Genomic DNA, 21,562 nt, shown 5'->3' with positions numbered 1-21,562 from the left:
CTTACATTCTCTAAAACTGAAAATTTGACCATATATAAAGTAAGTATTTTATAATAAAATTATACGTGAATTAGAAAAAACATTCCTCTACGATTCCATTTCTTCCTGTGGCTAAAGTCACGGGAGGTGGTGAGCAGTCTGGACCCTAAAGGACTGACGTATATTTAGCAGGTGCTGGGTGCTGGAGCTTTACATTTTTAAGACCATCTGTGCAAAGACAATCAGCTACGCCTTCGGTGCGTTGAAGGCTGCGGAAGTATTACAGAAACGAGTTCCAATCTTGCTATACTGCTCGGTGAAACTAGCGAAGATATTTTCTCATAGTCCAAAAAGGCTTAAAAAACATGCAGGCTGGAGACCTGTTAGAGCTGCGTGGAGTCCTGTTGTGCAAAACCAAGCTGGTTTATGTTGTTATGTCTCAAATGGAGACCAAATCTGGGAGAGATTCAGTGAGAATTGTACCTATCCGTGCCTTTACATTGCAGACCCAAGACCCTTCCCACTGCTGCAGAGCAAAGCCTGGTGAAACTTTGGGATTCTTTCTCTATTGACGTATGTCGCAAAAGATTTTTTTCCCAAGAAGGCTTCTTCAGGATGAATTGTATTTGAACTTTGATATGCATTAAATCAAAAGCAAAAGGTTCAGGTGCCGTGAAAACCATAGTCTCTCACGCCTTGGTTTCTAAGAGCATCCTCTGCAGAACTTTGCCATCTCTTCACCTTACTTCAAACCAGCTGAGAAAGCTCCGTTCCGTTCCCGGTGAGGTTAGTGGGTGGTTGGGTCTGACAATCAGTTCCAAAGTCTCAGATCCAAAATAATGTGTTCAGTAACGCGTCAACTAAACAAAATGAAAATACAAAGATCTTATAAAAAGAACTTCTGGTAGTAAAAAACAAAGTTTTTTTTTAAATAGTTTTTAATAGTTTCTTTTGTATTATAAACAGTGAAAACCACAAATTGCCCAAAAATGTTGAAGGTAGATGAAACTAAGAGTTGAGCTTTAAGTACGTTGAGAAAATGACTGAGGATAATGAAAACATATGGGATGAAGCTTGGAAAGAAAATGCATTCAAAACCTGTTTAAGCACAATGTGCCATGATACTGATGAGCTGGTGGGATTTCTGTCTTCACTGCACGGCCAAAGTGTTTCTGCTTCTAGCCGTAAGCGTCTTCAAGTGGTGAAGAAGAGGGATCGCACCAAACCACAAGTTGGGTCCCAGCCCTCCCTCTGGCACAGCCCCGGTCCCACCGCCACGCTCTGCGGCTCCCAGGTCACAGCGCGCTGCCTTGTTAAATCTTCATCACCCCTCTCGGCGTCCAAGATATTAGCAAGTCCTCTCCCCCTGGTACCGGAGACATCTCATACTGCAGTGGCTCTGTGCCTACCCTACGGCAGTTTCAGTGGAGGCTTCAGTTTGTCTGTGTTCATGTCATCTCAGTGTTCTTTTCTTTGGAAAACCACAGTTCTGACAATTGTGTGTGTAACCAATAGCCCGCCGCTGCCTGAAAGGGCTGTCAGCCAGAGTAACTAGGTACGACCCTCTGCAGTGCAACGCGGTGGTTGTCTGTAGAGCGACTGTCGAAGTTATGCTCATATTTGCTCCTTCAGCCCCGTTCCCTCCGCTTACGAGTCAAAACAAGACTCGTCTGGCTGTCAGGATTGCAAACTCACGCCAGCATCCGAAAACTGAGCTGTGTTCCCCGCGCATCCTTATCCGCCCCCAGTCATGGAATTTGTACTTCGCTCTTTGCTTTGTTGATGCTGCAGGCAAAATCATCCCCTGTCACGACAGTGACGCCCGTTGTTGTTAAGGAGATGCTTTCAGCGCAAAGTGCTATTTTCAGTTTTCTCAAAAGTTATCCTTTTTACTCTCATCTTTCACGTTTATCCTCAGCCCAGAGGTGATTTTCTTCCCTTGTGAAAATGTAGCTGACTGCTGACCAGCTATTAGTGAAATATTTTGGCCCCAAACGAGGTATTTTCGCCAGTTAAAGCTTTAAAAACGTTCTTCGCAGCTGGACGGTTTATAAATAGCTTCTTTTAGACACTCTTAGAATGCTACTCATCTAGTCCTCTGCAGTGATGTTGCTTCCACCGGTTTTACAGAAAACTGCCTTTCTAAATGTCAGAAAATCTGTGTGGGGCATACAAAGTGTGGGACAGTTCTTGATTTTTTTGTTTCATTTTGTGTGTTTATTTCTAAAGCAAATCTTTCAAGGAGCCAAATCCTGAGTATTTTTCTTGGCCGTCAGAGATACTGTGAGGTCGGTCTCAGGGAAAGGTGATTAGAGCATTGTTCTACGGGAGGAATAGAAGAGGGATGATTCATACTCTTGCTTTGAGCAAGAATAAACAAGTTGCTCCATGAGCAGTGCAAATGATAAAACACAATTCCTATAGATTTTTATTCCACATTACTGGACACTTCCCACTGCGATGGTCAGTCTTCTGCCCTCGGTTCTCTCCTCGAACCCACCACCCTCTTTGTGGCCCAAACACCTCCCACTGATGATGTGTCATGGTCCTTCCTACGGTCCTCTGTTCCATCCTGGAAATATCTTTATTTCCCTCTTCCCGGTCCCCCAAAACCACACTGCTGTATCCCACGGCTGTGCCTGTACCTGTTGGGTAGGCAAGAGGTGGCATTGCCAGCAGCACTCCTGGAAACAAGCGTGTCCTGTGTGGGGCCATCAGGCAGCCCAAATTGTGTCTCCGTCTGCTATTCCGCTGCCATTTCTCCCTAAAACTGCGGGAGTGCCAGTCTGGGGAAACCTCTGCTGCCGTGATGAGTGTGGTTTGCATTTGCCGCATGGTTCACAAATTGCTCGAGGGGAGGTGGTAGAGCAGATTGACCTGATTCATCATTATCTTCCCAAGAAAATGTCCAAAAGCCATCAATGAGTTCTCTTTGTGTCCTAATCCGAACCTGAAATGTTTCTTTCATTCCAGGAATCAGACTATATTAGGAACATAGCTTTCACAAATCCCTTCACCTCCCTTAGCGAAAAAGCGGTGAAAGACGTCCACCATCGGCTTACGTACCGCTTACGATTGCTCGTGTCGACTGAAGGGGTGTAGGCGTCTGGCCTCTCCAGGCATTCCCACAGATCCCTTTTGCTGGATGTTCGCACCCACGCGCCTTTGCAAAGTGGCCCCCACACCTCTAAGCTAATTAGGGTCAGCTTGCTTGGAAGCTCGAAATGACAGGCAGCATCCTTCCCGCAGGCAGCCAGGTTTTGCGGAGTCAGCGTGTCTCCGCAGCCCGGACCACAGGGATGCTCCAAGTCCCTTTGGATCTTGCAGGTTTCGAGCCCCCGGCTTGCGCTTCTTTTTGGTGATGCTGCACTTCTGGCCTCGCTTTTCCTCCCATCCCCCGGCGGCCCGTATCTGCGTGCTGACCCCCCCTGTACGGCGACAGGCCTGGCGTGCTCCGGCGCTCCCCATTCCACGCCGCAGCCGGAAGGTCTCGCAGGGCCGGCCGCGTCCAGCGCTTTGCTGCTCGAGCCGGCAGAAGGCAACACGGGGGTAAAACCACACGCGGTCGTTCTGCGTGAGCGCACCTGCTAAAATAATCTACTAACGTAATCTGCAGGCACCGCTGTATTCAGCTAATGTTAAGAAAATGGTCAATTCTTAAAAGTAGATTGCCCCCCCCTCCCCTTTTGGCTTTGTTGGAAGCCTCAGTGAACAGAGACCAACTAAGAGCTGGAGTGCTCAAGGCGTGGGCAGGGCAGATTAAAACTAACAATAGGTAGAATTCCCCCTACCCCCCTTCTTCTTTTTTTTTTTTTTTAATTTTTTTTTTTTTCTCTATTAGGTTTAGAGTAAATTCGGGAAAAAAAATCTCAGTCATTCTGCATTCTTTACCGTGCTGACGTCCTCGCTGAGGCACGTTCCCACCGGCCTCTGCGCCTGCCCGAAGAAGAGTTAGGTAGAAGCTGGCCGCAAATTCTTAGTGCTATTTTAATACTCGGGAAGCATTATAACGACAACCGGGAGACACAAGGGTGTAGGCAGGTCAGATGAATACTGGCTTGGGGTTGACAAAGAGGTGGTTTAAAGTCGCTGTAGATTGCTGGCCCCAGCCACGCGCTTTAGTTCCTGCTGTCCGCAGTGCCTCTGGATGAGATCCTATCTCGCCGGCCTCGGCGGCAAAACTCCCGGCCGCACCGGCGGGGCTGTAATTTTGCTCTTCAAATTAACACGTTAAAAACTCATGTCCACATCGTCATACAGGTGGATAAAATAAGAATGAAAGCGTTTTGAAGGCTCTTTCTGTAATACAGTGAAAAGAACGGTGTAGGAACTATGGACCGAACTCATCCAGCTCTACTGAAGTCCATCTGTGTAGAAGGAATTAAGCAATACTGACGCAATTTTTAATTGCGATTCCACACTTGTGGATGTTTCACACATCCAGGAAAGAGGAAAAAGAACAGAAAAGCTTCCCGGTGACTCATGAGCGCGCCTAATAAATTATACCGCCATTAAAAAGCAAAAGCAGAAGCAAACAGTGAATAGTTCCTGCGAGTAAACAACATAACCCCATAACCAAGCGGGAGCGGGCAGCCTCCCTCCTCCGCCCGCGTCAACTGGTTCTGCCAACAAACGAGCTGCAGCCCTGTCAGCACCCCGCGGCCGAGCGCGTGCGCCCACAAGCAGGGAGGAAAGCACTGGGAACGCGATGTCAGCCGGAGCTGCGGTTGGGCAAACCTCGCATGATAGAAGATTACATTTCCAGAAGATAAAAGAAAATGAATCACGCGGAACGATTAGATGGGATCTACGGGGTCCGCCCTGGAGTCAGGGCGGGAGCGAAGGACACCCATCCCTGCGGTTCCTGGCGGAGGCCACCCTGCCCGCGGCTGTGGAGCTGGCCTGGCCCCACCTGGGGCTGGGCGAGGAGGTGGCCCTGCCACCTCGAGAGCACCGGCGCTGGCAGAGGCTGGGTGAGCATCTCCCACCATCAGCACCTGCAATGGCACAGGGACAAACCGACTTTCTAAAAAGCCGAGGAGCATCGTTTGGTTTTCAATGGCTCTAGAAACAAAGCCTGGATGCAATCCCAGATAATTTGGGGTATTTGAGAGGGGGCAAAAAAGTAGCAAATTTGCAATGTGCCTACACTGAGAGAACAATGATTTTGCAATCTTTGTACAAAATATATTTCTGGGCACAGGAACGGGCTGTTCTAAAAAGTCAAATACACCAACAAACCCAAAGTTCTCCATGTTTCACCAGCAGAAATCAGTGAGGATCATCCAGAGCTTCAGGGGCACCTTCCAAATGGCAGCTCCTCTCTTCCTGTAGGAAATTCTGTGACTGCATTTAAGGGAAAAACCACTCAGAGGCGTGTGCTTACATGTGTGTGTGTACATGTGTATCTATACAATACATACGTTCAAATATTCAGGAGGAAAAATAAATGCTGGCTACAAGGTGGGACAAGATGAAGCAAGGGCAGGCCCAGGGGACGTTCTACACCCATGAGGGGGTGTCTGGGAGAGGAGCCCCGGGAGCCCCCTGCCCGCAGGAGCAATGGTGTGAGTGCTGGCGCAGGTGGGGGAAGGGGCTGTCCCCTGCAGCCCTCCCCGCCCACCGAAAAGGTGGGCACCCTGAGGAGAAGGACCTGGGGGTGCTGGTGGATGGGAAGCTCAACGCGAGCCGGCAGTGTGCTCGCAGCCCAGAAAGCCAACTGCATCCTGGGCTGCATCAGACGCAGCATGGCCAGCAGGGCTGGGAGGGCATTCTGCCCCTCTGCTCCACCCTGGTGAGACCCCACCTGCGGCACTGCATCCAGCTTTGGGGCCCCCAACAGAAGAAGGACATGGACCTGCTGGAGTGGGTCCAGAGGAGGTCACAAAGATGATCAGGGGGCTGGAGCACCTCTGCTATGAGGAGAGGCTGAGAGAGTTGGGGTTGTTCAGCCTGGAGAAGAGAAGGCTCCAGGGAGACCTTATAGCCCCTTCCAGTACCTAAAGAGTCCTACAGAAAAGGTGGAGAGGGACTCTTTATCAGGGAGTGAGTGTAGTGATAGGACAAGGGGGAATGGTCTTAAACTGAAAAAGGGTGGATTTAGATTAGATATTAGGAAGAAATTCTTTACTGTGAGAGTGGTGAGACACTGGAACAGGTTATCCAGAGAAGCTGCGGATGTCCCATCCCTGAAAGCATTCAAGGCCGGGTTGGACGGGGCTTTGAGCAACCTGGGCTGGTGGGAGGTGTCCCTGCCCATGGCAGGGGTGTTGGCGCTAGATGATCTTTAAGGTCCCTTCCAACCCAAACCATCCTATGATTCTATGTTTAAGTGTTTTCCAGGGAAATCCCGAAGCTCCTGGTGAGATTTGGGGCGTTTCATCGGCAGGTGAAGCACGCGGGCTGTGCTTTTCTCAAGGGAGATTATACTCATCTTTTCATCAGGGGCCCTGCGGGAGGGAAAACAACAAAAAAAAGAGGAACTTGGAACCATAGAAGGGTTTAGGTTGGAAGGGACCTGGAAGATCATCGAATTCCAACTTGCTGAGTTTCCTACTGCCGCGGGGGGGGACCGGGAGGGGGGTGTGTGTGTGGGGGGGTGTGTGTGTTTCACAGCCCGGCCGGCAGGGGGCGCTCCCGGGCGGGGCACCGCACCTGTGCGGATGGGGCGGGGCCGGGCGCACCTGGCGGGGCGGGGCGGGGCGGGGTGGGGCGGGGCCGGGCGCACCTGGCGGGGCGGGGCCAGGCGGGGCGCACCTGCCCGCGGCCCCGCGGCCGCCGGGGCGCTGCCCGGGTCGGAGCGGTGCGGTGCGGTGCGGAGCGGAGCGGAGCGCGGAGGCTGCCGGCAGTATGTCCCGCCTGCTGGGTACCCTGCGCAGCTCCCAGCCTGTGGCGCGCTTCCAGCGCTGCTGCGGACTCTTCCCCGCCGGCGAGGAGGGCGGCAGCGGCGACCCCACGGAGGGGGCCCGTGAAAGCGGCGCCTGCAACGGCGCGGGCGCGCAGCGCCGCCCGGCAGCCGCCGGCCGTGGCTCCCCCAACGGGGTGCGGAGCGGCCGCGGCCCGCAGGTGAGTGCCGCGGGGGGCGGCCGGGCCCGGCCGTGACTCAGCAGAGCCGCCCCCCCCCCCCCCCCCCTCCCGCGGCCGTGCGCGCCGGGGCTCCCCCCCACCGCTGCCGCCATCCCGCCGCCTGCCCGGGTGAAGGACCGGGAGGAGGGATGGAGGGGCCGCGGAGCGCGGCATCATCCCGGCTCCACCGGGGAGGTGTTTCCGGGGTTCCCGCACCCCACCGCCGGCGCCCCCGAAATGGGGTAATCGGTGTGAGCGGGGCTGTGCCCGCGGCGGGGCCCGGGGCAGCTCCGCAGCGTCAGCGCTGCCTCCCCCCGCGACGCGCGTTCTGCCGTGGGCAGCGGCGGGGAGCGCCGTCCCCTTTCCCGCGGGTCTCTCCCCGCGCGGGGTGCCCGGGCTGGGCCGCGCCGCCGACCCGCGGCTCCCCGCCGGTCTCGCGTGGGGTAAGGCCGGGCCCGAGCCGGGAGCTCTGCCCGGGCTGTGCCACGGCCCGGGCCCGGGCGGGCTGGCGGCGGTTGGGGTTGCGATGGAGATCGGCCCCGCTCTCCGCGCTTCCCGCCGGCCGAGCGGGTCACGGCGTTCCGTGGCACCGTCTGTAATTCGGTTGCGCATCTGGAGGGAACAGGGAAGGGCATGACGCCACCCATGGGTGCAGGTTGGATGACCTGCTTTTTCTCGTACTGTAATGACTCGAATTCATCAGCAGATCACTTTGCGGTGCCTTCTGGAAAGGAGGGGAGGAGCGATAATGGTCTTCCGAATTCTACCTGCAAAATAAACAGGCTATGAAGGCCCCAACTCTACCCGCCCTCCCCTCCCATGCTGTTTCACCTGCCCTGGTCTGCATCTCCTGCTTGGTTTCCTATTTCAAGCATCTAAAATTCTTCATCAACTGCTGATTGACTCTTTCTCAATTAGAAGATGAGGAACATTGGGGTAGTCCTGCAGTCTGTTCGCTTCTGAACTACGGTAAACTATTTGCAGTGAATTATGCAGATGATTCACTAAAAGATTTGTTTTCACTATTTGCTTTTCAACAGTGACATGGTTAATGTAACAGTATTGATACTAAAATCCTGTCGAAGTTAATGCTCCATGAATGGAGCCATTCACTTCACCAGGAGCAATTGTTTTGGGTTTCACAAAACAAGAAACAACTGCCAAGGGTGACCAAGTCCTGGGTAAGACTTTATGAGACCCAGAGCTAAAAGCAGAAGAGTTTGTTTCCACATAATCAGGGCACTCACTTCTGATACATGTGAAATTTGGGTTGAAATGCAAAGACAATGGAGATGGGAGTAATGGCTTGACCAATGTTTCAATGAAGTGCTAGAATTATAAAGACAGATTCTCTCTGCTCCTGTGAAAATTTGTTTACTCGAAGAGGGTCTTCTGCAACCTGCCAGGAGATGCAGAAAGTGCATTTGGATCTTCCTTATGCCAAAATGCATACTTGCTGCTCTGTTGCTAAGTGAACTGGGGTTGCCCTGATGTATCTGCAAAGAAGCGGAGGAGTCCAATACACATAGAAAAGCTTTTGGTCATAAACTCTCTATGGACAGTGGTGTTTTCTTGCTCTTGGCTGCAGGCGTTTGCAGAAAGGTGCTTAAGCACTGCCCCTCCATCTCGCTCCTGCTGACCTTGGATGGCTCTGTGCTCAGCTTGAGCATCCCTTTCTGAAGCTTGGGGCTTTCAAAGTCTGTATTATCAGGACAGAAGTTTTCTATGAGGTTGTATTACTGTCTTTACTGTCACAATGCAGTAGTCTTAAAAGCTTTCAGGTTCTCATGTGTAAGTTCTTGAATGATCAGTAGGTTTATACCTGTGAAAGCAGAGTATGTAATTGGCTGCTTGAGTGAAGAAGGTGTGAACGGTTGGCCAGATGCTGGGGTTGCCCCAGCTCCATCTCCCCAGGACATTCCCCTTTCTTCTGTGCCAGCTCTCAGGACCCTGCATCTGATGTGGGCTGGGCTGTGTGCCGAGGTGGCCCAGCTGGAGGGACTCTGGGGAAAGGGAGCTGAGGACCAGCAAATGGTGCTGGTTTAGGAGGGGATGGACAGGGATGGATGCTGTACTGCCTGGAGAGAAGGGGGGATCCCTCAGGAGGCTAACGAGACAAGACAGCTCATGATCTGGGAGAAGGAGGCCTTTAATTACCTGCGTGCATTTGTTGCCAGCACTGCTACTCCTGATGTGTTGGTGTCTTCTTTTATGCATAACCTGCAGATTATATGTGTGTGGTGTTTTGTTTTTTTGGGTTTTTTTTTGTTTTTTTTTTTTTTTTTTTTTTTTTTAAATATCAGCAAGGGCTCATTACAGTGGTCAGCAGCACAATGAGTGGCTGCTTTTGTGAGTCTTTGTAACTCAGTCCCGTCTGCCCCACAGGAGCTGCCCTGAGATGACAAGATGAGGAATGAAATGCTTAGATGTGACAGTGAGGGCTGCATGTGTTTCTTAAATATTGAATCAGTTGCCTAGCCCATGTGCTTGATGTTCACTTGGTTACCAGATCCGTTAGAAACACTTCTTAGTACTTCAAGTGAAAACTTGGGTATCTGAGGATGATACAAAATGTTGCTGGTCCAACGTGCTAGCTGGATGTACGCCCCGATTTAGACTTAATGTGGAACCTATGGGCTTTTAGTGAAGGAACTGTTGGGTTTTCCTACTATGGAAGACAAGACAGTAAGTTCTTGTAATTATCCTGTCTCTAGCTAATACTTCTTTGTTTTCTGCACTCCTTTCTAATCTTAGCTTGTTTCACAGGGGATTTATTTCTGTAACTGCTCGGAAGATGTCTTTTCCTGATGCTCTGTATGATGTGCTCAAGTTGCACGCTTAAAAATGCTAACTAACTTTCTGGAGATTTGTCCAGCGTTTAGTGAGTGGCCAAATGAATGTAACCTACATTTAAAAAGTAGAGCTCTGCTTATCTGTAACCTCCTGATGGACTTTTGCTCCTGAAATTGATAGCCTGAATTAAAGGGAACAAAGAAAAAAAATAATCTCTTATCCGAAGTTCTCTGTAGAGATTTGTTTGTTTTTCTCCCCTCTTCCTTTTTCCAGGTGCTTTATCATCTGCTGAGATCTATCTTTCTGCCTTTGAAAGAGTACAGTTCGTATTTACTCTGTAGTTATAGCTTAACTGTCAGAACCGCTCCGAACTGGTGCAATGTTTACAAACTTCCCCATCACACTTAGTGATTGTGTAGTTCATGCTCGTGCCTTAGGTGAGGAGGCTAATGACCAGGACAACGGCAAGGTGATGGGAACAGAAACAGAAAAGGTAGGTAAAAACTGCACATCAGTCTCAGATGTATTACAGTACCCAAAGATGTAGTTAATTACTGGCAAGACATAGAAGACAGCACTGCTTTTGCTGCAAGGGCACGTCTGGTAACTTGAAGTAGACTTGCTCTAGAGCTTGAGTCAAAGTCCTCTTCTGTGGTGTTCCCTTGCAATAGGTTTTTGTATCGGCCTCAGGGACTTGCTTTTCCTTTTTAAATCATATTACTGGCTTACTTGGTTTCACATTGTTTCTCTTTCCGTGCAGCAGTGAGTTGACACTATCTGAGGTAGGTTCAGCAGGTGAGAAAAGCCCACAAGCACCGTTAGGAGAGTGGGCAGGAAGGCATTTCTGCCTCAAGTGCTGGCGCTTTGTCCTCCTAGAGAATACAGCTGAACTTTTGGAAGTTCCTCAGTTTGGAGCTGCAGCTGGAGAAACATGAGATCCAGTTTCTTATTTCGATGGGCTGAGCAGGAGGCTCGCATTCCTCAGCATCGCTCCCGTGGCTCTGGTACTTCATCTTCAGCTCTCCCCTACCCCGTGTGGCAGCCGAGGGAGCTCGCCCGTCTTGCATGTGTCTGGTTTTTGTTTTGAGGTTCCCATGGAAAGCAGCTGGCAAGGGGCATTGTATGGATGGGACGGTTTCATCGGATGGTTTTGGCCAGCCCTCTGCGTGATGGTGCTTTGGAAGATGACAAGTACTGTCGCATCCAAGATGCAAGCAGTGTGCAGCAACCCAATGTAGACCTGTTAGTGCTGGGTTTGCCGCTCCTCAGCGAGAAGACCAGTGTCCCCTCCGGAGAACAGGCAGCAAAGCTAGACCCGTGCCGTTTGTTACCAGTGGCCAGTCACCTTCTCATTCTTGCTGCAGAAACACCTGATGCTAATAAAAGTTTGTGAAACTTCACTTGCTGATTGTAATAGGTACCCTGTGTGGCTGTGAGGTGCCTGCTGGTGGGGTGGGTGGTGGTGCAGGGGGCATGTGAGGGGCCGCGCAGGGAGCCCGGGTCGTTACGCTCAGGATTAGGGGCTTCGTGACTCAGCGCTTGCCAGCTCACCGCCTGAGTCATCTTTTTGGAGGCTGCTGGACCTCGCAGCGAGGAGCTGTCAGGATCCTAGGATTAATTCCAGTACTTGGAGGTGAGCCACTTACTGTTTTGTAATTCTGCGGAATGTCTCGGGCCATTAGTTCAGATATCAACGAGAAGAATAAAAGCTCATCCGCTGTCATCTTTCTCCTTTGGGTCTCTGAAGAAGAAGGGTAAGTTTAATGGGCAAGGGGCCAGAGGAAAATCTGTTCTCCCTGGAAAATTCCTTTGGGCAGCCAGTTCTTTTACTTTACCTCGCGTATATGCACTGCAGGGAATATTTATGGGTCACCTGGGCAATAGAAGGTGACTATTGACTGCTATGGCAGGTAAATACAAGGTCCAGAATGTACAGGTAGTGTTGTTTAAACCATGAGATTTTATTTAAAAAGACTGTTCAAGTTCCTGCTTTATAGGGCTTCATATCAGTTCAGTATAGTTAGCACCGGTAACTTTCTTTTCCAGGGTAAACTGCTATTGGTCTAGATTTAGAGGTATGTGAATGCTTTAATATAGGGTTACATCGCTAATTTATTACTATTTTATTTTATTACTATATTTGTGAATATTTATTGCTAGATTAAAAAAAAAAAAAAGGTATGTTTAATCCTTCCTTTTGAAGACAACTGACTGTTGCAAACTACAGCTGATCGAGTTCCCTGAGCCTGCTGGCATGCACGAAGCTGTGTGGTCATTCCGTAACAGCAGAGCAGGTCGTCGTTATCCCTCCCCTTTGCAGCTACCTCGGCTTCACGTAATTATAACTGCTTACTTATGCTAACTACTTTAATTAGGTGTATTGCCTTCAGTGTTCCCTGTTGACGTTTCTCTGTGCGAAGGGAGAGCGCTGAGGTGCTGTATTTTCCAGGAGAGTGTCAGACACCTCGGTTGTTCCAGAAAGACCCGACGTTTGCACGGGAAAGGGCTCAGAGGCATTAGCAGCGAGGAACCTGTTCCCTGCCGTTCCTAAGGCCCACGGACCGGGATGTATGGCACGAAGCAGAGGACCGAATAAGCAAAACACTGTAAAGAGGGGTCTGGGGAGGAGCAGGGGGTACGTGCGGCAGGGTGGCCGCTGTGCCAGTGTCACCCCCACCTGTGAGGTGCCAGGGTGAGTAGTGAACCGGCACTGATTGCAGCGTTAAACCTTGCAAGCACCTGCCGAGCTGTGCTGGCGCATGGAGGCTGCTGGAGTGCCAAGGGGGCTTCAGCCAGGCTTGTTTAGCAGCGTAAAAGATCCCGGCCGTCTGCTTGAACAGTGCTCGTTGGTGACATCGGGTCACCCGTCGGTGTCCTTGTGCGTTTCCTCATCGGAAACGGAGCTGGCATCAGCACGGCCTGCACTAATTGCAACTAATAGTGAGGCAGCGAGTGAATTGAGAGCATCTTATCTACGGTTCTGGTCCCCAGGGGCTGGCTGGCGGCTGAGGTGTCCCCCAGCTTGCCCCTCTGCAGTCATGGCTGCAATGTGAACACCTCGTCCCTTCTCGTTTACAGTGGTCTCTGCCTTCCAGGAGCACATCTACCTGGGACCGGTGTACTTGCAGTGATAGTTAACCTGAAGCCTTTTTCGGCGCTACCTTAGAAAACTGCTCTTTGAATTGACTCCTGGAACTATCTGCTGGGGAAGGAGTCACTTCTCCCTGAGCTGTTGCCTGATTATAACAGATTAAAAAACAAAAAAAATATAGTTATCTGGAAATGGTATAATGTTACTCTGCCCATTTGTCTTCCAGCAGCCTTGCTGCTCCGTCCCTCTCAAAATAGACCTCTGCCGTGGAAACCATCTTTGTGCAGAAGCAGCCTGACTGCGCTCATGATGCTGCTGGGTAGAAATGCGTGACTAATCCATGGTGTAAAATTTCCAGCCTATAGTTAACTTCTAAAACCAAGTCTTAAGATGAGAATAAGTGTTTTGCTCAGAAAAGAAACATAATATTGAAGTTCTTGGTCATTTGGCTGTTCCTGTACGCTTCTGCCGGGTTAGGCTGCCGTCAGCTGGGAGGTCCCCAAGTGCAGGCATGCTGGGGGAAAAAGCAGATTGAGGGGCTTCCCACTCTTCCTTCTCCAGGTCTCCGATGCAGCCTGGGTATGGAGCAGCCATGCAGGCCCTAGTAACGCTCTGACTCATGTGTTTTGGCAGGAAGTCAAAAAAAAAAAAAAAAAAAAAAAAAAGGTGGTGGTGCTCGCAGGGAGCTGGTGTGTGGGCAGGGTGGCCGTCTAATGCTGTGCAGTTTGGAAACTGTTGTTGGGTGACGCATCCTTCTTCTGTCCAAAAACACTTTTAGTAACACTCAACCTTTGGAGATATGAAATATGTTTGAGTTTCAGAGGAATTTTTTTTTTTTTTTTTGATCTCCGTTTCAAAGCAGGAGTCTCCATCCTCCTGAGCCCTCTGTAATTTACTTTCTCTGATCCTTAGCTGAAGATTTCCTCCCCTCTGTCCACAGACGTTGCAGCTACCTAACCCTTAAAATGACTTCCTCGGACACTTTCAGGTGGAGGCTCCGTAGTGCACCTCACAAATTTGCAATCTAATTCTTACAAATTAAAAGGCAATTAAACAAACCTGTTCTCCCACTGTAAATCAGGGAGGAAGGAGGCCTTTTCCTTCTGCCCTTCCCTCTCCCTCCTCTCTCTCGCCCTGTTACTTCCTCATTGCACAAACCAGCCAGTTCTTCCTGGAACGCAGGAGGATGCTGAAGCTCGTGGGAAGCTCACCCACCGCTTTTGGTGGGGGCACCTGCAACAGCCGTGTCCCACCCGCCTAACCTCTGGCTGGCCAGGCAGGGCTGGTGGCTTGCTGAGAGGCTGAAGGAGGTGAGCCGCCTTCCCAGAGCTCAGCAAGAAGGAGGTGCACGCAGCCCTGCTTACGCTGGTGGTGTGCGGCTTTCTTGGCAGGAAACTGCTGTTGACACTCATCGGTGATTAAAAACAAAAGCATAAGAACTGGACGTCGGAGGAGTTACTCGGGCAACTGGAATGGCCATGAGAGGGACAGCTTTCCATAGAGAGCGTGCAAGGAAGTAAGGACCAAGACATTACCCTCCATGTCAGGGATGTGTGTATAGATGTTTGCTCACAAGTCTGAAGACCGTGGTGGAAGGTAGCCCTCTTTGGGTTTCTCTGAATGATACTGGAAGAAAAGGGCTGAAACATCATTCTGATACCATGAGACCACCGTGTGGAGAAGATCAGATGATCTTGCCTTTTTATTAGCAACTAGCACAAGTTCCAAAGCGTACGAGCTGGTAGAAATCACGGATGCCAACTCTCCAGGCATCTGCTAAGAAAGCAATATATGAAGTTGAATGGCCTGTGATTTTTGAATGCTGTGAAGAACACCTTTGAATGAAAAGCCATGAGTACAGGGGCTCCTCAGAATAGGTTTCATAGCCACATGGAAGTAACTAGCTGGAAATGTAGGTGTGGGAGCCACGCTGCCTGGGAGGTGAATTTAGGAGGAGCTTGCGGGTAGGCTGGAGGACAAGAACAGAAATCAAATAGTCTTGTCAAGTTGAAGGTATGGTTGAAAACTGACTTCATTTAATAGATGCAGATACCTATTGAACAAGCAGGTGTAATAAATACTCAACTACAGAAGGGGAAACGATAGGCTTAGTAGTGCTTTCACGGAGAAAAAAAAATATTAGAGGAGATGACGGGCTGAGCCTGCTTCAGTGGTGGAATGCTACTCTGAAAACAGCCTGCAAATGAATGAAATTGTGCAGGACTATTCCTTGAGGATTGCTGTGTCGTGTCTGAACTTTGGGCACTGTAGTTCAAGGCAGCTGTGTTAAGTGCTGTGTCTGGAAAATGCTTACTGTCTCCTGTAAGAAATACCAGGCGATTAAGCAGTGGAAGAGAGGACGGTTATGTCCTTTTTGCGTGCTTGTGACAAGCTTCTCCCATGTCAGCCTTCAGAGGGAGGAACCAATTTGTCCCTTGTCTGCGGTAGATAAGAAAATAGTCATAGGTTTAAATTTCAGTGAGAAAGTTTCAGGCTAGGTGTCAGGGAGAGCACAGCACACGGGGATTGCCTGGAGCGAGCGGGGCAGCCTCCACCGTGGGTGTGGGGAAGGACAGGTTGGACAAACTTCTGTCGGGGTGACGGGAGTGTAAACCGTCCGTCCTTGGTGGACAAGCTGGGCTAGGCTTGGGTTAGGCTGTCTCTCAGGAAACACGGGGCTGTCCCTCCAGCTGACTGCAGGCACAGTCCTTCGCGAGCAGTCTCAGCCTCGTGAGCAGCCGTTCCCCTATGTCTCTGAAAGAGACTTACAGGCTTTTTTTTATTTTTTTTTTTATTATTTTTTTAATTAAGAAGGCTTTCTTTTAGGAAGATGACATAATCAATTTCTTCCTTCATTGATTCTTGCTATTAATTGCCTAAGCCAGTGCTCTGTAAACTCTAGTCTTATTTTATTCCACTTTATATTTAAATGACTTGGCAGATTGTTACGTCTACCTGTGTTCTTTCAACAGAAGGAAGGAGGGCTAATTACATTACTTCAAGAGCAATGTACAGAAATATAACCTATAATTCAGTCTACCTCCTGAGTACTAATTGGAGTGGAAAGGAAAATAATCAGAGGATTAAAAAAATGAAATCTTCAGGTGTCTTAACTAAGTCCTGGACACGTCCTAGCTGCGGCGTGCTGGGTGTGTGTTGACCATGCAAGTGTGTGTGTGCGTGTGTGTGTGTGTCTGGGCTGACCATCTTTTCCAGACTGAATGGGAAACTTTGGGTGAAGGTGCACTGATGTAAGATGTGATGGATGGCGCGACATTGACTGGGCGAGCACTGTGCCCAGCGTGACAGCACTGGTGGGCATCCCGGCCACAGCTTTCCTGTTTCCCACTTGACTGGTCCCAGCCTTTGGTCCTGCAAAGCCTGACCCATTTCAGCCCGACAGCTGCCGGCCGTCCCCGGTGCCGCTGCCCGTGCGGCACTGCTCCGCTCAAAGACCTTGCTGAGAGCTTTATGTAATGGCCTTTTTTAGTGCTTTGAATTAATTAAGAAACTACTGAAACGGTACCAGAAGTCCTCCTGATTTTTGACTCCTCGCTTGTTCTTTGCCTGAGACTACTGAGAGCATTATGGCTGTCTGGCTCGAAGCTCCCACATTATTACTTCTCATGCAGAGATTGTCTCGCTTCTGCATCAAGTGATGATTCCAGGCCACGTCCCTAATCATTATGCCATTAGTGCATGCCACTATAAATGTGTGCACAACAGCTGCGAGTTGGACTTTGCCTATTTGTGTAGTAGTCAACAAGCCCTTTCTGCTAATAGCAGAGCCGGTCAGAACTTTATAGCACGGGAGGAGGAGTTTCTCAATTATCTCCATCCTCATGTTTCTCAGGTTTTGGTTAGCTCTAGGGGTCTCTCCAATAACAAGGACAATATATAAACCTGTACAACTCTTGTTAACTGGCTGCATCACATCCTGGAGGTGGGGAAAAAGACAAAAAAAAAAACAAAACACCTGATTAGAAGTGCTTGAACAGAGTGGGAAGCTGCACATATATATGAGCTTGGTTAGATACGCTTTCCACGCCTTGGCGCTCCTTATGTGCATTTTGTAGGCTCTGTGTCCTGCTGTCTTGCCGACATCTCTGCCGCTTCTTCCGTGTGTCTGTATCCCTCCTTTGCTGCCTCCTCCCTCACCTCTGGTCCTGTGCCCCCCAACCCCTCCCTGCGAGGGACTCATGGCCAGGCCGGGAGTTCCCACTGGGGCACAGCCCCTTTTTACTGGCCACACTGGTCTTTCATCTCAGAGCAGTGAGTTTCTCGCGTCGGATGCGTGGGTGCTGGCGATGTCACTGGCTGCTCTCAGCTGCATGTTGGATTTTCAGAGAACTCCGAAATTGTTTGACACTTAGCTGTGCAGGCAGATGGAAGAGCTGAAGCCTTTGATAACATGGTTTCTGCTTTTTCTTATTTTCCAAAATCTCATCAGCGATGGCTAATTTTTGGTTGTGACGTCATAAGTTGTTTTATTAACTGGGTAGAGTTCATAAACATAGAAGTGACATAAAACTGACTGCTTACACAGAATACTGCAATACAGAAGGCTTTTTTTTTCCCCCCACCGGTTATACTCCGCTCAGTACTGCACTGCGGGACTGAATCGTCTGATTCCTATTGTCTCTGTGTACAGCAGCATCTAGATGGGAATTTTTTGCTTTTTCTTCTTGTGCCTGGTCTTTGGTGGCTTCTCTAAATTTTGTGCCTTTTTGCAGCGTAAAAAAACCCTCCTCCTTTAAGTGAGAAATATCTCAATATATTAACTTGGGGCTTTGGGAGGGAAATTCCTGATTTTCTGCAAGGCAATCCTGTTGGAAGGGAAGCATGGGATTTCAAGAACGTTAATTAAACATGCACGTCTTCTGAAAGAGACGAAGTAATTGAGAGCTGAGAACAAAATGTTGGTTAAAGGTATCTCTGGGTCAGGCTCTGAGCCTTCGGTGTCTGATGCTGCAAAGCTTGTCCCTAGAGACAGGGCAGGGGGAGCTGCTGCCTGTTTAGTGCTCTGATGAGAGAGATCCTACAGGAATTGGAAGGAGTGGTATCTTTACGCAGCTTTTTTTTTTTTTTTTTTTTGCCTCGTTGGGGCTATGTCTCTGCCTAAAAAATACATTTTTAAATCCATTACATCAGTGGTTCAGCTGCCGTTCCTTTACTTGAGCTACAAAGGCCAAATATTCTTCATGTATGTACTGCCTAAAACTATGGATTCCTGCTGTGCTGTGTCATCGCGTTAGTGTCCCCCGAGAGACCCCGTGGTGGTGGTTTGATCTGCTCCCCAGGCTCTGTCATTACCGCTCCGCAGGGGGGATTTGGGGATGCTCGTGCTGCGGGGGGGGTTCAGGCTGGGTGCTGGGGGGGGGGGGCAGACTGGGTGCCCGAGCACGCATGGGGCAGCGCCTGGTGTGGGTGACCCACCCGTGACCAGCATGTGGAGACTGTGACATTAGGGTGGCTTACAATAGCCATTTTCTGTGCCGATACTTCAGGTGAGTTTTTAAATTTATGGAGACTGACATGAACGTGTGAGTCTCTTGTAACTTAAGCAGTTAAGCTTTTTTAAAATAGATATTTTACAGCTGATGAGAAGGGTCATTTGTGTGAAATTACCGGTCTTCTGTGCCTGCGAACGTGGTGGCTTCTTACACCTTGCTGCTGAAATGTTCTTGAAATTCTGACTTTCTCTACAGCTTTAATTACTGCCCATTAAAACTCCTCTGATCCAGACCGAATAGTAACGGAGGTGGATGGAGGGACTGACTCACTGAAAGCGCTTCAGAGATTGCGGAAGGCATCGGGTCACTTCAGTACATTAAATATAAACAACTCTAAAGATCAGAGTTATTTAAAAGTAGAGATTGAATAAACTTCTGAGAGCGTTAGAAGGTGCTAAATGTTCAGGCAAATAATTGTAATGGCTTTTTCCCGCCCTGGGGTTAGAACAAGAATGAAAAGGGAAGGTACTTCACAAAGCACAGCCGTCTATTCTTTCTGCTGAAATAATGGGTATAAATAGTAAATGTGAGCGAACTGCTGCAACCCCGCCTAGACCTCTCACCGCCCGGGGTGCAAAGGTGCATGGGGTGGACTTTCGGTACTTACAGTGCTTTACAATCGCAATGAATTAAAACATTGCTTTTTTTTTTTTTTATTACCGTACACTACCTAAAATTAAGTGGAGCGACTGTGTGACACCTCGCATGCCCAACGTGTGGCTCTTGCCATTATGTATCAGGGGTGATCTGCCTGTCCCCTGCCTCACCTGTTGGGCTGTCCACAACTGCTGGTGCAGTGTTTAAAAACACAAACAAAAAAGTAGTGTTAAACAAACAAACAAAAAACCCCAAACAAGTGGGGAGCGATTTCTGACAGAAAAGGAAAAGAAGAAAGAAAAAGAAAGGCTTTAAAAATCACATGGAAGGACTTGGCCCTACCTACTGCCCGGAAATATTTTTTAACTCCAAATTTCTTTTAGAACCTGAAATATTATTTTTATTTTTTCCCCAACAAAACAGATTACTGGAATTAGAGAGTTTTATCCCTCGTCCCGCGAGGTTCCAAGTATAAAAGAGTTGCCTTAGGGATATGTCTGATCATTTTTGATCTAAAGCACGCGAGCACATAATTCCTAATACATTGGAGATGGATGCTTAATTGAGGAATTAGCGATGCCAGAAGAGAGCTTTCTTTGGGGCCATGTAAGTGTGACCAAATAGGGTTTCAGGATCTCAGACAGAAGCATCAGAGTTGCTAATTGCACTGGGGGTGATTTCTAAGTGGCGTATGAGACTCGAAGCACTTAGACTGATTGCTCTGTCATTCGGCCAGCCCTCGCGCGCCGCTGAATTACCTTAGAGGGATGCCAGTACCTGACCCGTGACCTCTGTTACTAATACATGGGGGAACGCTCCTGCGACCCCGGTGCTTCAAAAGCGTTGACTCATCTTTTCTCTTTATTGATGCAAAAATCAATTTAAATAAGTTGTTGGTTTGTTTTTTGTTTTTTGTTTTTTGTTTTTTTTTCCCCTGTGATAGATGAACAGATGCAACTTCTTTCCATTTTGTTTTTGTTGTTTTCATGCAGTTTGCCTCATCTCCATATTGAAAGCAGATTAAGGGACTGGAACTTCTAATGGCTTTTACAATGAGTCACAGTTGCATGTCTAGACTCCTTAGATGATTTTTGCATTTTCTCACTATCACGTAGGTTGAGAATTACTCTTTGGTAGATTAGTTACACAGTCAAGCCCAAGCATAATAATTTTCCTCTCAGAAGAATTTTAGGAACTTAGGTCAAAGCTATATCTTAACTTAGTGTGTCTGTGCTGAAACCTTCACGATCCCTTCTCAGCTCTCCTCTTTAGGAAGTTCTTTTCATCTCACGTTTACACAGCCAACTTCCATATTTTATTGTTTTTCTTTTTGAGGAGACAGAGAGAGACTAGATTAGCTCCCTTGCTCCTGCCCCCAAATCAACCCCCCCCTTCGTATATATCTCCTTTTTCCTGAGGTGTACAGGTGTTCATATAAAATGTGATTCACTTGCACGTTGCTCCTGCTAACAGGGTGGGAGGCTTCTTGGTGGTGCACTAGTCCCAAACGGCAGCAACAGCAAACCTCGCTCGCCACCAGTGACCAAAGTCATGGCCTTAATAACATATGCTGTCGTGTGGCTTCCCAGCTCCGGCGGGTTGGGTGCGGCCCAGAAGACGGAAAACGAGTCTGTTTTAGGTGGGTACGTCTAATGCAATCGCCCGGCTGCCGAATCCAGAGAGCAGTGAAACCTGTAGCTTAATAAAATGAAGTCCTAAACAGTGTCACCCGACACTGTTTGCCATATATCGCCTGGTAATGTTTAAAAAGACGACCTGGTTCTTGTTACTTAAAGATATTGGAGTGAGAACTTGGTGGCGACAGGGGCGGCTCTTCTCTCTGCCCGCTTCAGCCTTGTTTTCCCCCGGATCCACTCGTGCAGCGGCGACCGCTGAGCCTGCCATCACGAGGCAAGTTTTAAATTAAATGGTTCAGGAATTGCGGTTTACTATGTTCATCTCAAAACATATTTCCAGCGAAAGCAATGGTGGCTCTCTTTATGTACGGATGTAGAAACTTCAAAATTAGCTCATCGGTACCCTCTCTTAAATATACTTGGTTTCCCTGGAGGAAAGACTGACCCAGTCTCGTGAAAGATCTTTGTCAATGCGACTGCTACCCTTAATTAGTTTGAATAGGGTTCTTATCTGCAGGGAATGTAATCGAGCTATCGCTGTAGTCTTCATTTTATTATTAAAAAATTGAACTTCATTTCTTGACACTTGTTCCTACAAATTATTTGGTTTAAGGGCTGGGAACTGTAACAGCTATATCTTAAATGTTTGATATAATTTGCTAATTCACTAAAACTTTCTAAAATCCTCTAATTTCCAGGGTTGCGCGCAGAAGTATATTGTGAAGAACTACTTCTACTACTACTTGTTCAAGTTTTCGGCTGCTTTGGGCGAAGAGATTTTTTATATCACTTTCCTTCCGTTTATCTACTGGAACGTGGATCACTCTGTCTCTAGAAGGATGATAATTATTTGGTCTGTAAGTATTTCCGTGACTTATTTAAACGTG

The 21,562-nt window shown here is 48.8% G+C and overlaps 1 protein-coding gene across 1 annotated transcript in view; it reads left to right on the top strand.

The window, feature by feature from the left end:
* Positions 1 to 6,828: 6,828 nt before the first annotated feature.
* SGPP2 (sphingosine-1-phosphate phosphatase 2) overlaps positions 6,829 to 21,562 on the top strand; it is a gene marked incomplete at both ends in the record, with an annotated part of 37,316 nt that continues 22,582 nt past the window's right edge. Inside the window, 2 exons of the mRNA XM_082487094.1 lie at positions 6,829 to 7,044; positions 21,374 to 21,532. Of these exons, the coding sequence (XP_082343220.1) occupies positions 6,829 to 7,044; positions 21,374 to 21,532 (375 nt within the window). The remainder of the gene's footprint in view (positions 7,045 to 21,373; positions 21,533 to 21,562) is intronic.

Source organism: Vanellus vanellus (assembly GCF_965231255.1).
Source record: "Vanellus vanellus genome assembly, chromosome: 8".
Lineage (NCBI taxonomy): Eukaryota > Metazoa > Chordata > Aves > Charadriiformes > Charadriidae > Vanellus > Vanellus vanellus.
This window is presented reverse-complemented; position numbering and strand designations above follow the sequence as displayed.